Source organism: Zootoca vivipara, chromosome 9 (genome assembly GCF_965207765.1).
Source record: "Zootoca vivipara chromosome 9, rZooViv2.hap1.1, whole genome shotgun sequence".
Classification (NCBI taxonomy): domain Eukaryota; kingdom Metazoa; phylum Chordata; class Lepidosauria; order Squamata; family Lacertidae; genus Zootoca; species Zootoca vivipara.
The window spans coordinates 60,854,731-60,873,177 of NC_142592.1; the positions used below are offsets into that span (position 1 = coordinate 60,854,731).

The following is an 18,447-nucleotide window of genomic DNA, read 5'->3' on the forward strand; positions in this document are numbered from 1 at the left end:
CCTGCAGGCCTAGACTAGTACAGGGAGAGAGAGGTTTGCTAGGAACCCAACTCCAGGCTGTGAAGAGGCCTTTTAACGCAGCCGCAGCAGCGACAAAACCGCGCTTGCAGGCTTGGAAAAGGCCCATCAATCTGCAGCTCGGTGCTCTCCCGCGAGGCCTGGGAAGGTAACCTTGGCAACCGCAAACGGGGCTCCTATCGACGACTCGGCGTTCGGCACTGCTCTGACCTCTACTGACAGCTCGCGCTTTATCCGCCCCATTTTAAATAACGGGTTTACGAGGAGGACGCACCCCAAAACAAGCGGTTCAATGGGTGGAGGCCCGGGGATCACTAATTGTTTTATTTATTTAAAACGACCCCCGCCCCCCCTCCCCAGCGCCGAGACAGCTAGCCGGCTAATACGTCTGTGCCGAGGCAACAGGCCTGCAAACTAACGCGCCTGCGCGGAAGTCGCCATCGTACCTTGTCGCCCGTCGTAACCGCATTCCCTTTCGCGCACGCGCAGACACAGGGAAAACAGGCTTTGAGCGAAGGAAAATAATCGGGTGGGGGGGGGGGTGAAGGGAACAAGAGGAGCGATATTGTTCAACGAATGCGCAGGCGCGGGGAGCCGCCGCAGCTCAAGCGGTGGAGAGCCTCGTGCTTAATACGCTCGGGGAGGGCCGTTGGGTAGGGTACCTTCGGCTCGCGCCCGTGCGCGCGCGCGGGGGATGCGCATGCGCGCGGGCGACGTTTACACCGTTTCTGCCTCTGGCTCTCTCTGCGCCCCCCCCTTTCCCCGGCCTCCGCTTTCCTTGGACTGAGCCCCCGCTCTATGGGCCGCCCGCCTCGGGCTTTTACCTCAGCCGCCGCGGGCGGAAGGTGAAGAGGAGGAGGAGGAGACTGAGGCGAAAGGAAGATGCCCGGGAAGCTGAAGGTCAAGATTGTGGCGGGGCGGCACCTGCCCGTCATGGACCGAGCCAGTGACCTGACAGACGCCTTCGTGGAGGTTTGAAGGGGCGGGAAGGCGGGAGGGGCTTCTCTCTCTGTCTCTGTCTCTGGTCAGGGGAGCCCTCAGGGGTCGGCCCCGGTCAATACACCTGCGGCTCTTCGCATTGGTTGGTTTACCTGGGGCCATTTGTGCCTCCGAGGTCATCTCGCCTCGGCGCCTCGACTGGCGGGGCTGGCTCCGTGCGGTGCCCTCCTCCTGTTTGTGAAGAACTTCGGAACTCCCTGCCTGTTGAGGTCCAGCAGGCGCCTTTCCCGCGCATGCTTAGGGGAAAAAAAAACGCCTCCCCGCTTTTTAGACTACCCAGATGCTTGGGAAGTCGAGGTGGTTTTAGCCCGTTTTGTAGGATGGTGGATTATTATTATTACTGTTTTATTTGTAATGCTCTTTCGTTAAAAATGAATACAATCAAGGGGTGTGTAAGTTTTGTGAAATAGTTTTCTACACCCCACCCCCATTGTTAAAAACAACAACCACCACAAAGTGGTTTACCATAAAATTATCACAAAAAATCACAACCCTACTTTAAAACATACAAGAGTTAAAATACTAAAACAAATTAGAATCACCTCAACTTGTCTAAACAATGATGTTTTTAGCAGGTGCCGAAAATGCAATTTATTTTATTTTGTTTATTAAACTTACTAGTCACTTGTCACCCAAAGTTTTCCAAGCAACTTGCAGAAATATATAGCCAGATGGGTGGGGTACAAGTAATACATTGTTATGATTATTATTATGTGCCTATTTAATACCACAAGGGGAGGGGGGCATCATACAATACTTCAGTGTATCATCTTATATAACATTTAAGAAAAAAGAGCACACCCACCATAAGTAATAACAGGAAACATTAATTGCATAAATCTGCATATAGCACACGGCAGAATACACACACGTGTGTGTGTTATTAATATTCTGTTATTGTTTTATTATTTAATAAATCGCTCAATAGATCAAACCACTTTGCGAGGCCTGCATGAAAAGCAAGTGGTATGTATAAACACCTTAAATAAGTTACTAATCACAATGCATTATTACTACTTACTAGTTGCTTGTCACCCAGAATGGTCTCCCAAGCGACTTGAAAAGCACATACATTGGTGAATACACTATATGACAGAAAAGGGAAAACAATGATTATAAAAATTCTAAATAAGTTTTTATAAAGGGCCAAGTTTAATAGAAAACGAGCATGAATGTATATTAATCAGATTATATGTAAGCTCAGGAATCCCCAGACTTCGGCCCTCCAGATGTTTTGGACTACAATTCCCATCTTCCCCGATCACTGGTCCTGTTAGCTAGGGATCATGGGAGTTGTAGGCCAAAACATCTGGAGGGCCGCAGTTTGGGGATGCCTGTGTAAGGTTATTACAGCAGTATTCTCTGTTGTTGACATTTGTGTGTCTCGAGACATAATGGAGTGTGCCTTCAGTGGTGAAGTCAAACTCCTGTGTTAGCAGCACCAAAGTGACCTCCCCAGCATGGGCAGTGTATATACAGTCCTAGGCTGCCCAGATGACAAGACACCCCTTTCAGCCTCGCTGATGTGGTCCAAAGGAAAGAAGAGCAGTATGTTTGGCACCAGCTTGGCTGTAGGAGTTGGTGGAAGGAGGCGTACAAGTCACCATCCAAGTGTCTTAGGGACTCCACTCCGAATTTATGTAGCGTTTGCTCCTTAACCTTTTTTTCTCCCAAAGATGTTTCACAAGGCAGCAGAGGTTAGAATTTTCCTTCTCCTATATGGGCTACCTTCCCAGGTTGATGAGCCTCACCTTCCCCTCTTACCATTAATCTCCTAATATCCAACCAAAAATCTATTGTCTTGCAATTTCATTGAAACATAGAACGACAGAGATGTAAGGGGCTCAGTGGGGCATCTAGTCCAGCCCACTGCAATGTCCATTTGATGTTTGCTTCGCTACTGGGAGAGGAAGAGTCTTTGTCCTCTTCCATATCCTCGCCTTTTCTAAACTAAAAAGTGTAAAATGTTGTTGCTCCAAACTCTTGATCAAATCTGTGTTCAGTTCTTGCCTAGAATTGTACAAACAATAGTTGTCAAGTACCTTGTAGTTCACAGGACATGGCTGCTGGATGATATACAACTAGGTGAATTGCATGTCATGCAGGCCTGATATAGATGGCTACTTGTTTTCCCGGCTTGTGTGCTAGGTGCTTGTGTGTTTGCCAGTGCACTTATGGCAGAGAGCTAGAGCCACTCTTGGCATGTGTATTTGCATGTGACCAGAAATGTGTGTTACAGATATTTGAGTACGCATACAGGGAGAACGTGTCTACTTGAAAGGAAACATAATATAATATATTACGGCATGTTGGGAAGAAACATAATATATTAAGTTGCCCAGTATGCTGCACAGAGTAGTCTATATGAAGATTTTTATTTCTTATACTGGTATAAAAGGTCTACATGAAAGTGGTTTGATGTAGGAATTTTGTAATATTTGAAGTAATTTTTCAAGGAATTGTTTTCCCCAATGCTTAGTTTAAAAAAGGAGAAACGTCATTTCATATTTTTTGTACCATATGCTTTCCTTTTATTAGCTATAGATAGATGTTGGTTGTGTTTCTTCAGTAGTGATGGAACAACACTTGGCTCATACTCAAAAATACCATCTTTACTATTTAACTTGTCCCTGAGCTGAGTTCAGGCATTGAAAACTGGTTTTGTGGTCCTGGTGACTATGGTGGGCTTTTTTCTACCTCTTTAATGAACAAGAGCCTGAAATTTTATCTCTCACATGTAAGCAAATTATTCATTGTACTAAATTGACAATTGACATGTTTAGGGTTGTCAGTTTCTCACATATAACAACTATTGTGCCTTTAATACAATAATTGCTTCACGGACTGCTATACGTAATGCACTTATTATACCTGCTTATTGTAGGGAGAATCTTTGCCATCTTTATCCTCACAGAGCTTCTGTGTTTTTAAGACTTGTACTGTATAATGTTCAGAAATAATGTTGATGATAACGATAACAGCAACAACAATAATTTATTTATGCCCCACCTTTCCCCCTGATGGGTCCCAAGGCAGCTTACAGATAATAATGTGAACTGCTAAAAACATAGAAAAAACAATAATTAAAAACCTATCAAACATCAATAGATTATATATATGTATACAATTTTAATTCTATTTAAAGCATATCAAAATTTCTTCCATAAATTATTGGGACAACAAGGGAGGGACACAGTCTTGCTTCTCTAGGGAGGGAGCACCAACGTCTGGGAGCAGCCACCAAGAAAGCCCTCACCCATGCCCCTGCCAAGCATGCCTGGGAGGGTGGTGGAACCAAGAGAAGGGCCTCCCCGAAGATCTCAAAGGTTTGTTTGAGGGAATACAATCTTTCAGATAGCCTGGACCTAAGCTGTGTAGGACTTTATAAGGGGATAACCAGCACTTTGAATTGTGTCCAGAAACAGTCAGTGAAACTGCTGTAGCGAAAGTGTCATATGCTTCCTATAAGCAGCCCCGGTCAACAATCCGGCTGCAGCTTTCTGAGCGCCTTTCAAAGGCAGCCCTGCGTAGAGTTCATTAAAGTAATCCAAACAGGATGTACAGTAACTAAGGTTTGTGTCATTGGCCAAAATCAGACATCTCAAGGAATGGATGCAGCTGGCAGGCACACTAACTTTAATGCAAATGTAATCCTGGACAATGCAGAGACCTGGGCATAAAAGTATGAATCTACCTAAGTACTGCTTTTCCCCATCAGGGCATCTCTGTGATGTAGGAATTCATGTGGGTGTTAAAGACAAAGAGCCTTTGCAAAAAAGGTGATGACTAGATTTAAATCTTTTCTGTTATCCACTGTTCGTTCATTTACACTGTTTTAAAATCAGTTGCAATGTCAGCTAGAGCACATTTGGTGATAATTCAGGACACAATTGTGAACCAAATGTGGTTTAAAGCCCATTTAAGAGCTTATTTTATAGTGGTGTTGGTGGCAAAAGAAATATTTCCCACTGATATTGCAACTGCAGAATGCCATCTGGCAGTGCTGCTTAGGAAAGACAGGAGGCTGATACAGCTGGATGACTGTGATTCTTTGGAATCAAATATCACTCACTGTGATATGTTTGAAATATGATCTGTCAACAGGCCAGTTTCAGGAACTGTATAGGATGTTCCCTTAGCACAGTGATGGGCAACCTTTGGAGCTTGGTGTGTGTGTTAAAAATTGCCAAAAAACCCGAGCATAACTCGGGTGGTGTGTCACTTCGAGAAAAAAACCCATAATTTCGTGATATTTATAGTTTAAATAACAAAAATGTATAATTGTAATATAGAACTGTATTTAATAAACCAAAACCTAATTATTTAACCAAACCAAAACAAAAACCCCTTATTTATCACAAAGTGCCCAGAGCTGTTGAGCTTTTTTGGGGGAGCTGCTGACCAAAGTTTTGGAGGTTTTGTTGCTTTGCTTTTTGGGGGGGGGTATGCCCCAAAGCTGCTGCACTTTTTTTGGGGGGGGAGGAAGAGAACAGATATAAATGACTAATAATACCTTCGCTGGAACTAACACACAGCACCGACACAGTCTGCCAAAGCGCCAGAAAAAACAGCACAGAAAGGGTTAAAAAACCAATCTCTGGCTACCAGCAACTAAAAACAAAAAAAGGATACAGGTTTTAACAGCGGAGACAAGTTGTAGCTGTAGGAGCAGGAGAATAAATGGGGGAAAAACAACAACAGCGCGAATGGGCCGATGGGGCAAGTGCCAGCAGTGAGGGCTCTGCGTGTCACATCTGACACACGTGTCATAGGTTCACCACCACTGCCTTAGCAGTTGCATGGGTGATGGGTTTCACCTGAGGCTGTGAACAAAGTACTTGGGAAAGTCTTGTCAACAATTTTCTCTTCTGACTTTCTTCTGTCCTAGCTGGTGAAAGCCAGCTGAGAGGCTTTACCTGCTCTTGTGTACAGTATTTGGTAATGAATACAACTTTACCAGAGGGTTAATTTTGGGCCACCTTGAAGGAGGCATGGTTGTTCACATTATTTTGCTGTTTATAAACTTCTATTACAATTGTAGACTGCGGAAAGCCAGCATACAAATAGAATTATGTATGTATGTAAATAACTACACAGAAAGATATTAATCCCACTTACTTTTGTACAAAAGTGTGCTTAAAATGCTGACCTTTAATTTTCCATGTTAAATACTATTCCTACACTGTGGAATGCCACTGTTCCGTATTCTGCTCTTCAAAATGCAGTGGGTGGAGACATTGGAAGTAAAGCCTTTGCAATGTCTGAAAGGTCAGATATAAGTCTGATGCAGAAAACTTTGTGGCCATCTGAAAAAAACTGTCCATGTTCTCTGAGTTGAACATGCACCTAAACTTTCCAACATTAGGAAGACTTGTGTCATCTGAAAGGTTTCCCTCTCTTTCCCGATTGTGTTCCAATTATACAAATAGGAAAAGGAAATACTGTATAATACTGTATAATAACTAACCTTTAGTCTCTTCGACTGAGATCCAACATTTCACCAGCAGACATAATGGGACTCCCTTCTCTTCCTCCCCCACCCCATGCCTTTCCCAACTAGCTCTGGAGATGCCTCAGCCATCTGGAGCATGTTTTGGAGGAGTGTGGGAAGATGCAATGGGGAGAAGAGAATTCACATTTGTGCGAGTGGTTGTCTGCTTTGCAAGTGGGATGCCACAATTTGTTATCACCCTTTAAATACTAATTCTTCCCTGTCCTCTGCTGTTTAAACTAGCTGTGATTTTTCTGTAGATTACAAAAAACCATGTGCAGAAAGAGCCTTTAAGCTCTGTGCCTTGCTTACCAGGCTCTGAGAAACTCTCGTGAGCTCTGGAGGCCTTCATGAGATCTTGGATGGCCTTGTGAGATCTTGTGCTGGCTCTGGAAGGTAAGATTGCTTGCACAGGGGTAGTTCCAAGGGGTTGTTTTGATTATATATGATTTTGACTTTACATGCCACCCCCTGGAACATAACCCCCGCAAAATGCGATCCTACTGTATATTAATAGACTAAATAATTTTGTTGCAGCAGTTATGAAGCTTCTGACAATGTTGGCTGAACCATAGGAATGGGATGAGTGTTTATGAACATTCTATCTCCTGAGTGAATTAAGCTGTTAGCCATAGAATGTTCAAAAGCATGGGGGAAGTTAAAGGACAGTTTGCCTCTAGGGCCTTTTACAGATCCTAGAGATAGGCAGAGTTTTGTGAGCAAGGTAGCGAGACTGAGAGGTAGAAAACAGAATGAGAAGCCCTTCAATCTCATGGTTGTTTGAGGGAGGAAGCCCAAGGTGTTTTAGCTAGGTTATCAAAGCTGTGTGCTTACTTAGAAATTTTCTAATTTGGCTAATTTTCCAGACAAGCTCCTCTCAAATTTTTGGATAATGGGTCTTTTTGATTAAATATGGGTTGAATCCTAAAGTTTTCAAAGTTGCATCTATTAGACAATTACACATGTTAAAGAGTTTTAGTACTCATTTTTAATCTCTCTACTGTATGTGAATAGAAATTTTACATCTTACACATTAGTTTACATGTGTATTGATGGGTCTGTAGTTGGGAGATGAATACTGAAGGAACCTCACTCTGCACCCCCCCCCCCCGAATATCTTAATTTTCTTTCTGCCTTGTTTTTCATTTTTCTCTATATAATCTACAAGTGTATAAGTCCTTCACTTGCTTACATGTTCAATAATTATGTGTAGAAACTACAAGCATGCACACCCACCAACACTGTACAGTGAGCATATTGTTTTCACTGTCTAGCCCACTTTTCATCTCCCATATAAGCACAACCATTTCTTTCACACCAACTCATTTTCCCTCATTCTCACTGTTCTGCCATAAACCACACACTGTCACACTGTTTTCTCTCATGTGCATTCAGTAATCATTTCCAGATTCTTCTTAGCCTTTGCATTGTTCTTTGTTGTCTCTTAGAAGGTATAACAGACTATCTGCTGAAGGATAGAAGTGCTAGCTGGTTACTAGCTGCATTGGAATTAAAGATGTAAGCTGGTTATTATCTGGTTTGTAACTTTGAGCCAATCTAGATGTTGGGGTTGCCACTTGAATTGGAATACCAGGACTAAAGTTTTCACCTCCCCAGCTCTATAATTTCAAAGAACTCACAGTGTTAAGTCAGGACAATCACATTTAAACGCCCACCTTACAGACATGTATGGTAGCAATGGTCTGTCAAATATTTGAAAGCAATTGCATGGCATTTACTTTGTTTTAAAAGTTTAATTTTGGAAAAAGGTGGAGAACAAGATTTTGCTTCAATTTGTACTTTTTTTTGTATATTTTTCAGGTGAAGTTTGGAAACACCACATTTAAGACAGATGTGTATCCCAAATCTCTCAATCCTCAATGGAATTCTGAATGGTTTAAATTTGAGGTAAATTCAACAACAAAAGGTAGACTTAGAAGCAAATTATTGAGTAAGACCAAAGAATGTCCATTTTCAACTAATAGCGTCTCCTCTTTTTGTCTGAATCAGCACAAAATGTACTTAGTTTAATCTGGTTTGTCCAAAGAGAGAAGATCAAACTGGTTTCTGATTTTGGATTCTTTAGATAAACTGTAGCAGAAACTTAATTGCAGTTCCCATTTCAGACAGAAAAACAAATAAGTTGAAAAACAGAAATGGATGTTTTGTAGTGGTCATCTGAACATGGTTGCTTTGTGTAGAACCATTTGGAATTCGTAGATTTTGAGACTTCTACCAGTTTCATGTTAATCTTTATTGTATGCTCCACAAGGAATTTAAACTAGCAATTTTGAATCAATAAAGGTTTTGTTAATACAGATTCTGCCTTGTGAAATTTTGAAGCTCCATATTTTTATTTTCTAGGTGGATGATGAAGATCTACAAGATGAGCCTCTGCAGATAACTGTTCTTGATCATGATACTTATAGTGCTAATGATGCCATTGGAAAAGTTTACATTGATATTGATCCTCTCCTCTACAGTGAAGCAGCTACAGTTATCTCTGGCTGGTTTCCAATTTATGATACGATACATGGTGAGATTTTTAACATTGTTTTAAAATACATTTTATTTGGCAAATTGTTTAGGAGTGTTGAGGTAGACTTATTGTGCCATTTAAAATATAAAATAGTTTTAAGCTTTCCTGAGACATCAGTTGAGTTCTTTCAGTTTCACATGTTGTTTCAAAGAAAGAAGTTGAGTTTAAAGTTATGTCATTTTTTCTTTTGCCATGGATCATAGCACTGGGATGACAAATCTTCCAATGCTAAATCCCTGAAAATCTGGACAAAAATAGTATTATATAATATGTGAGCAACACCTAAACAGTGCTGTATAATAGCTGTTGTGATGCAGATTTTGGGTGATATTCATTGTTAGTAGACTCACAGAAGTCAGTGATCTAGTTGGATGTCGCCCTGTGTTGTGTGTGTGTGATTCTGTTTTTATAAACAACAGTAGCAAAACCAACAATAATAAACAATTATCACTGAGATGTCTACATTAACCTTGTGGAAATAAATTTAATTTAAATTATTTTTAGAAACAAATCAAAGAATTCTGCGCCATATACTTAATGTGGTCGCTTTAGTTATTCTTAAAATTTTAAGATAATTTTAAGAATACCAGGTGTAATCTTTAAATTACATTCTGCCATCATAATATTTTCTGAAAACTGTGCCTTAAAAAACTATTTATGGAAGGAATGCCTTTTATTTTAAGTAGACCTGTGTTATGGAATGATTTGTACTCTTTAAAAAAGGATACAGCACACGACATAGGGTCATTAAGGGTGTTCCTCAGTCAGTTTCCTTGTGAACTTACTGGCTTTGACTCATGTGTCATGGGATTAGAGTTCACAGAGTGCTGAAGCAGTAAGTTTCACTTGACACCAGGCTTACGCCATCCTTGCAGCTAGGACATAACTATGGAGGGTTTCTTGCAGCTATTTAGATCTGTTCTTGACATACTCTCCAGTTTGACACTGTTGCAGACTGTGGTTGTTTTTATCTTCCCAAGATGCAGGTTCCAAAGCAGTTTGAATTTGCTATAAAAGTTGCTCATAGCTTTCATGTTGTATTCTATGTTGTATATCGTGGATATACTATAATATGTGATGCCATAGAACAGGAGTCGGCAAGGCTTACTGGGCATGGGCCGGATCACTCCCGTGGAGTGATTTACGGCGTCTGGGCATGCACAGAAGTGATTTCTAGAGCCACGGGTGAGAGTCCCTGCTCCGCACTGCACCTGTTTAGCACAGCGTGCAGGGACTTGCCGAGCGGGTGGCTCGGTTTGGGGGCGACTCGTGGGCCGGTTAAACGGCCTCCGTGGGCCGTTTCCATCCCATGGGCCTTAGGTTGCCGACCCCTGCCATAGAATAAAGAATATTCCAGTGCTATTTGGGACTAATATATATATTAGTCTGAAGGGGGACTATTAGCCTCCATTTAACAGACTAAGGCTGCGCAACGCATGGCAGGGCCAGCTAGTACTGAATAAGAATGTTCCGGTTGCTAAATGAATCTGCCCAGTTATTAAAATTTTCATTAGGGGCCCTTTTATAGGTTACTTCACCTTAGTCAGGAAGGATCTGGTGACGTGTGAAAGGACATTCTCTACCAGTACCCCCATTGCCAAGTCCATGTGGTGTGTTTAGTTTTCATTTGAGTACTTATTTGATTTTTAGTATTTTTGTGGCTCTGTTTTTACTATCTTTTAATAGATTATCTATTGTTTTCTGTTCTTTAATTAATTCTGAACCCCCTTGGGAGTCTTTGGGCTGACAATGGTATTCAGATATTTAAAGCAATAATGGAAGACTATTTTTCTATTCTAATACAAATTCTCACTTTCTCGCACATTTTTTACAAACAGGTATACGTGGAGAGATCAATGTGGTGGTGAAAGTAGACCTCTTCAATGATTTAAATCGTTTTAGACAGTCATCATGTGGAGTTAAGTTTTTTTGCAGTAAGTCTAAAAACATTGTTGGAAAAAATTGTCTGTGAAAAATGAGATAAGTGATATACTAAAGAAATAAAGCTTTTAAGATTTATATTCTTTAGATTGAAAATAGCCAGTTAGTGCAGAATGCAAGTGCCAGAAGAGGCTGCTGGTTTGTTTCCATCCCCAATTCAAAATGGATTTATTTATTTATTTATTTATTTATTTATTTATTTATTTATTTATTTATACATGCATACATACATACATTCAAACCCTTAATAATTTTGGTAATCCAGATAGCTGAAGGAGCCACAACAAGCTCCCCACACTTTTGCAATCCTTTTCTGATCCCATACTAGCAAGGGGGCTTTTTTTGTTTTGGATGTGGTGCCCCTTTCCAGTGAGGCTTCTTGGTACCAGTGCTTTTTTATTATTATTTCTTTTTAGTGCCTGATTTTTTTAGCATGATTCATCTGTAAGCTTTTTATCTTTGTGTTTTATGAGTGGGGTTGTATTTTTTATTTATTTTTAAGTTCAAATTGTTTTATTATAATCTGGCCTAGAATGAGTTGTGGGAAAAGGTGGTACTGTATATAGTTATGTTAAATAATTAAGTATTTTACACTGTACTTGTGCTTTTAACAGCTACATCTATTCCAAAGTGCTATAAAGCTGTAATCATTCATGGGTTTGTAGAAGAACTGGTAGTTAATGAAGATCCAGAATATCAGTGGATAGACCGAATCCGTACACCAAGGGCATCAAATGAAGCCAGGCAGCGGCTTATTTCATTAATGTCAGGTAATTAAAATATCATTTATTGCTTTGAAAAAGGCACACATGAAATCTAATAAAGGCTCTGCATTTCTGTTAATTTCTGTCGAGATTTTTTGCAGATTTTATTGCTGTGTTTTAAAGCCAGCTGAACATTTTATATTAACATTACCTGAAAGAATAGAAAAGTATCAAGTTTGTAGTTCAGGGCTGCTTCCTGAACAATCCTTGCCACTGGAGACTCAGGCAGCCATGGTGGTTAGGACAACATCAACTGTTGTGCAAGCTACTCCAATTCCTCCGCAGAGGTAACTTGCCCACAAGCTTGTAAATGCATTAGTAATTATGTAGAGGTTATTCATATAAATCTTGTTAAATAAAATAAAACAAGTAACTTTTAGACTGGATTGTTGCAATGTACTCTATTTGTAGTTGACCTTGAGGCTGATTTGGTGGTATATACCCAGGTGGCGCTGTGGTTAAACCACTGAGCCTAGGGCTTGCTGATCAGAAGTTCGGCGGTTCGAATCCCTGTGACGGGGTGAGCTCCCGTTGCTTGGTCCCAGCTCCTGCCAACCTAGCAGTTCGAAAGCACCTCAAAGTGCAAGTAGATAAATAGGAACCGCTACAGCGGGAAGGTAAACGGCGTTTCCATGTGCTGCTCTGGTTTGCCAGAAGCGGCTTTGTCATGCTGGCCACATGACCTGGAAGCTATACGCCGGCTCCCTCGGCCAATAATGCGAGATGAGCGCGCAACCCCAGAGTCGGTCACGACTGGACCTAATGGTCAGGGGTCCCCTTTACCCTTTACAGTGGATAAGGTGCTTGATGGACCACCCTACCATAGCTGCCAAGTTTTCCCTTTTCTCATGAGGAAGCCTATTCAGCATAAGGGAAAATCCCTTAAAAAAAGTGATAACTTGGCAGCTATGCCCTACTATGCACATATAACTTCTGCGCCAAAGGAATTGCGCTGGTTGTCTCGTTGCTGACAAATTGATTGTAATGTTTTGTTACTGACTTACAAAGCCCTGTACAGCTTGGGACCAGACTACTTGAGGGCCGTCTTCTGTTTAGACCATTTCATTCACTGCGATCATTGTGTGAGGCCCTTCTAGTCATGTATGTCCAGCAGAGTTGCATCACGTGACTGAAAGGAGGGCCTTCTCTGCTATGACACTCACATTGTCGAATGACCTCTGCTTAGAGATATGATGCAGGTGTTTCACCAGCGGTAAAAGCTTACCTGTCATAGTTGTCATTCCTGGTCACTGACCCTTAATACAGTGGACCCTCAGGTTACGTTACCTCGGGTTAGTATACACTTCCAGGTTTTGCCACGTGTGCATGCGCAGAAGCTCTCTATTGTGCCGCGTGTGTATGCAGAAGCAGCGCCTCATTTTTCAGACTTTTTGCGGTACGTAAGGACCACCAGAATTAATTAAGTTCATATCCGGAGGGTCCACTATACCAGCTTTAAATGAAATGGATATCTGTTACATACTTTACAAAACAAAACAAAACAAATACAGTAAACTACTTTGTTATTTTTATGATGAAAATGATTTATACATTATTTTAAACAAATAAAAATAATTTCTCTTGGGTATTAGGAAGTCTACAAAAAGTCATATTAATAGTAACTGGTAAACATTTCACTTGTTAACATATACAGTAACTTAATATAGCAATAATTTACAAACAGATACCGTAATTGCAACATGGGGTGGTGATTTATAGTTCGTGTTGAAACTTTAGCTCACATTATATAGCAGCCACGTATCCCCTGGAAAGTTGGAATTTCAAAGGTCATTTTGAAATGTTGGACTATGAAGCAATCTTTACAGAATAACTGTGTAGACACTGAATGAGTGAAGATCTGGTCTTAACTGCTTAATGATTCTTTTTCATATACTTGGCAGCTAATTCAGCCTACAGTTGTTTGTTTTGCACTGTTAATAATTATAGGAGTTCTAGCACTTAGCAAAAATATTTTTTTACTTTCTGAAAGTATATTATTTACAGTATTTAAAAATTGGAAATCTGTTACATACTTTCTGATGGAATATTGCCTCCTTTGGAGGGGGTTGTTCACGGTCCGGGAGTGCTCTTTGTCTTTCTTTCACTAAAGGCCCAGGTGATCTCTAGGCGTGCCTTTTACCAGCCTCAGCTGGTAAGACAGCAATCCAACACCAAAAGAACCTAGGTCACGTACAGTTCAAGCATAAACCACAAAAAATGCAACCTGCTGAGAAAATTACATACCGGTACAATGTCTAATTATCTCCACATGGGGTAAACAATGTAGTAAATAGCAGTGGCACTCAACCGCTCTGTCGTGTAAGTCCAAATGAAGTATTACAACAAATGTTCAAAAGGACTCAATATATGTGGATCCTATGAAGTGCGAAGTCCATAAGTAGATGCAAGCAGAACAAGGTTTTCCGGAATAAAAACAACCTGTTTCGCCTTTTGGCTTCTTCAGCCGCTTGAGGCCTAAGTGATGTAGAAAGATGCGAATGAAAATCTCTTCCTATACATTCATATAACAAAATGATCTATTCAATATTATAAATACATACCAACATAAGATTATAACCAGTAATACCACAAGTATTTCTAAGGTTGTAAACCCCTTCACAATTTGGTGAGGAACATCCTTTCTTCAACGTAATGAAATCTACAAAATGTACATAAATACAATGCTATAGTCTTGTCATATTGGGATTAACAGACTCAAAATCATAAACCTGTAATATTTACAAGATAGTAATACATACACAACACTGCTTTCTATTCTTTTTTTACAATTCTTATATTACAGTGATATTCCAGGACACTGTGCGATACACTCACGTTATGAACTGTAATTTATACAAAAAGCCAAAGTATCAACCCAGGTGTATGTAATTAACCAATAGTTACCTCAGTCTTAAAATGATAACCCCCCAAAATGCTGCAAGATTACAGTTCTTAAATTATAAGAAACAGTTAAGATCTAAATCAGTATTAAGACCTGAAGGTGTTAATGTATAAATAAATAGGACCCAGGTGGCGGTGTGGGTTAAACCACAGAGCCTAGGGCTTGCCGATCAGAAGGTCGGCGGTTCGAATCCCTGCAACGGGGTGAGCTCCCGTTGCTCGGTCCCAGCTTCTGCCCACCTAGCAGTTTGAAAGCACATCAAAGTGCAAGTAGATAAATAGGGACCGCTCCGGTGGGAAGGTAAATGGCGTTTCCGTGCGCTGCTCTGGTTCGCCAGAAGCAGCTTTGTCATGCTGGCCACATGACCCGGAAGCTGTCTGCGGACAAACGCTGGCTCCCTCGGCCTATAGAGCAAGATGAGTGCCGCAACCCCAGAGTCGGACACGACTGGACCTGATGGTCAGGGGCCCCTTTACCTTTTTAAAGTAAATAAATCTGGTTTCTGTAGAAGAATCTTCTTGGCTAGTTCCAAGGGTCCATGATATGCCCAAATAACGAAAAAAGATAAATCCTCGTCAGTATGAAATGCTTCATTAAAGTGTGCAACTAGGGGAGCATCATTTATATTGTTCCTTATTCTGGAAAGATGCTCCGAAATTCTAACTTTAATGGGTCTCAGTGTGCATCCCACATACAAGAGACCACATGGGCATCTGATAATGTAAACCACCTTTGACGTGGCACATGTGGCAAAGGACTGTACTGTAAATTTAAACCTGCATCTAGTGCAGAATGTGGCACCTCGACTGCTCACTGGGACAGAATATTGCCATCGTCTTATGTCACTTTTGAAATCATTGCACTGGCTGTCAAAGAGCTACTGAGCAAAGTGTAAGAAGCTGGTACTGGTGTCCAAAGGCTTATACAGCTTGGTAACAGACTACCTTAAAAAGTACTGTAGTCTTATCCCTTATGTATCCGGCTGATCACTGATTGGATTTGAAATGGCTATTATATATGTAATTGTTTTTATTGTATTTTTATTGTATTCTAAAATCGATTCAAGACACTTCATAGGAAGTGATTCATAAATGAAATTAATTATTATTATTTAGATTGTTTCCAGCAAACTCATTTCCTTTCTTTCATTCTCCCCTTCTTTTGTGCCCACCCGATATATTTGCTTAGAAGTTCAGAACTGTATTTTATATTCATCCTGATTTTGAAGTGCAGTGTGTGTGTCTCTTTGATCTCTGCTGTGGTATTAAAATACACAATTTTGCAAAAATGCATTGATATTGTCCACTGAAGGAGGAAACTTGGGTTTACAAATTGATTGTAATCTCAATAATTTTGGCTGCAATTTTTTCAGTAGTGTGAATAATTCAAATAGCTGTCAGCTCACTGCTGATAAAATATTTCATTTTATTTAGAAATTTGTAATTTGTCCCCCCCCATTTAAAGAAACAAATAAATCTCAAAGCACCCTACCCACAAGGCAGCAAAATTTTTGAGTGCTCACTAGGGCATGTGTGTGCCCTGAGGGATTTCTGCACCATTTCTCTACATTCTGCTCTTCCAGCACCTCCACATGCTCTATAAATTGCTTGCTTTGTGACATATTCTGTTGCTGTTTAGAGGAGGTGTGTGGTCACAAGCATTTAGTTTTGAAGGTTGTGCCTAATATCCGTAACAACATGGAAAGATGATTTAAATTACATCCTGTTACACAGAAGATATAATTCTTTTGTATAGCTAAAGTTTCAGTGTCCATTTATTTTCAAATTTTGCATCAATCTATGAATGCTTACATAGTACATGCAAGAGCAACAAGATTGGGCCTGCCACAGAAAAAAACATCAACAAATATATTTAAAGTCTGCTTGTAGTCTGCAGAACACTTTTGGTCTCATACTAATGATGGGTTTACAATCTCAATGCACTTGCCTACTATTAACACTGCTCCCCAGAGATTTCTTGTTGATCAATTTTGCACATTAGAGGGCTTTTCTAAATTCTTTTCTAGGCAATGTATTTCAGCACTGCCTATGTTTATTCTGAACTTAGTTTACTACTGAGTAAATGAGTATAGGAATGAAGCTGGCATAATTCTTATATTTATATTTAGAGAGATTACACACACACACACGTGTGTGTCCATTGTTGTTTTGTTTAGCACTAATACATCACCTGTTGCTCCTAGAAGCTGTCAGCATGCAACAGCGGTCATACCCAGGGACCAGCTTTGACTAGCTGTCTAAACCAGGAGAGGGTAGCCAATGGGTCTCAAACCCTCAGTGAGTTAGGGACTACCTCTGCATGCGAAGAAAGGCTCTGGTGGATTGTGCTGTTTTAAAACAAAAGTGTAGCCAATTTGAATAATAGCTCCTATTTTATCAGTATTATAATATATTAGAAAATGGCTTGAAAAATGTTTGGCGTCTAGTTTCATGGTTATAAAAAGTTTCAGCAGAGACACTAAGGGCCACTTCACAGACTATATAGTTGTCATGTATTTTACCTGTGCACAGGAAACTTGTTTGCAAATAAGCATATATCTGCATCTGTCTTATTTCTACTACAGGGATAGGGAGCCTGTGGCCCTTTAAATGTTGAACCCTCATCAGACCTGAAGAATGAGTCCAACCACATCTGAAGGGCCATAGCTTCCCCATAGCAGTTCTATAAAGGTAAAGGGTAAAGGTACCCCTGACCGTTAGTTCCAGTCGCAGACGACTCTGGGGTTGTGGTGCTCATCTCACTCTATAGGCCGAGGGAGCTGGCGTTTGTCTGCAGACAGCTTCTGGGTCATGTGGACAGCATGACTAAGCCGCTTCTGGCAAACCAGAGCAGCACATGGAGCCTTCCCGCCGGAGCGGTACCTATTTATCTACTTGCACTTTGACGTGCTTTCGAACTGCTAGGTGGGCAGGAGCTGGTACCGAACAACAGAAGCTCACCATGTCGCAGGGATTCGAACCACCGACCTTCTGATCGGCAAGCTCTGTCTAAACCACAGAGCCACCCACGTTCTATAGGAATCTATAAAATATTTGTGTATCTGAAGAAGTGTGCATGCACACGAAAGCTCATACCAAAATATAAACTTAGTTGGTCTTTAAGGTGCTACTGAAGGAATTTTTTTATTTTGCTATAAAATATTTGTATGCATCTGTAAAATTGTAACTGGTGAAACAGTCCTTAAGCCCATGTACTTCTGGATGACAGAGCACAACATTTTTAAAAAAAGAATAAATCATGCTATCTACATGTGAATATATTTTTCTGTTCTCAACTTTGTCTTATTATCAGACTTGCAAATATATTTTAAGTTACTGTAATTTGTGGCTAACTGGCATATACTTCTTTTGCAGGAGAGCTGCAAAGGAAGATTGGCTTGAAGGTCCTTGAAATGAGAGGGAATGCAGTTGTTGGCTATTTGCAGTGTTTTGATCTGGAGGGAGAATCTGGACTAGTAGTACGAGCCATAGGAACAGCCTGTACCTTGGATAAATTAAGTAACACATCAGCATTCTTACCCACATGTAATTCCCCATCCAAAGAAATGAAGGAGTAAGTATGAGTCAGATGTTCACTGGAAAGAGATTTTCATGTTTTGTTTACATACTCATACAGTTTTGCATTATTTCATTTTTCTGCTGTGATTTCATACACATGTTCCTGCCTACCATTCTTGTTGGTAATTTTTTGGAATTTAGAAATCTGAGGGGATTCAAAATGAACGGATGGTCCTATTTGACCAGATACTGCAGAAATAAAATTTGTGTGACAA

General features: G+C 40.5%; 1 protein-coding gene across 35 annotated transcripts in view; it reads left to right on the forward strand.

Annotated features, from left to right (window-relative positions):
* Positions 1 to 256: 256 nt before the first annotated feature.
* C2CD5 (C2 calcium dependent domain containing 5) overlaps positions 257 to 18,447 on the forward strand; it is a 96,396-nt gene continuing 78,205 nt past the window's right edge. For 34 of the 35 annotated variants that reach the window (XM_088676994.1, XM_035128239.3, XM_088676984.1 and 31 more), the window contains exons 1-6: positions 521 to 990; positions 8,330 to 8,416; positions 8,873 to 9,044; positions 10,886 to 10,981; positions 11,603 to 11,758; positions 18,029 to 18,227. In XM_088676994.1, the coding sequence (XP_088533120.1) occupies positions 901 to 990; positions 8,330 to 8,416; positions 8,873 to 9,044; positions 10,886 to 10,981; positions 11,603 to 11,758; positions 18,029 to 18,227 (800 nt within the window). In that variant the 5' untranslated portion in view covers positions 521 to 900. Of the gene's footprint in view, positions 991 to 8,329; positions 8,417 to 8,872; positions 9,045 to 10,885; positions 10,982 to 11,602; positions 11,759 to 18,028; positions 18,228 to 18,447 lie in introns of all 35 variants that reach the window. The other variant, XM_035128233.3, reaches the window with a different exon arrangement.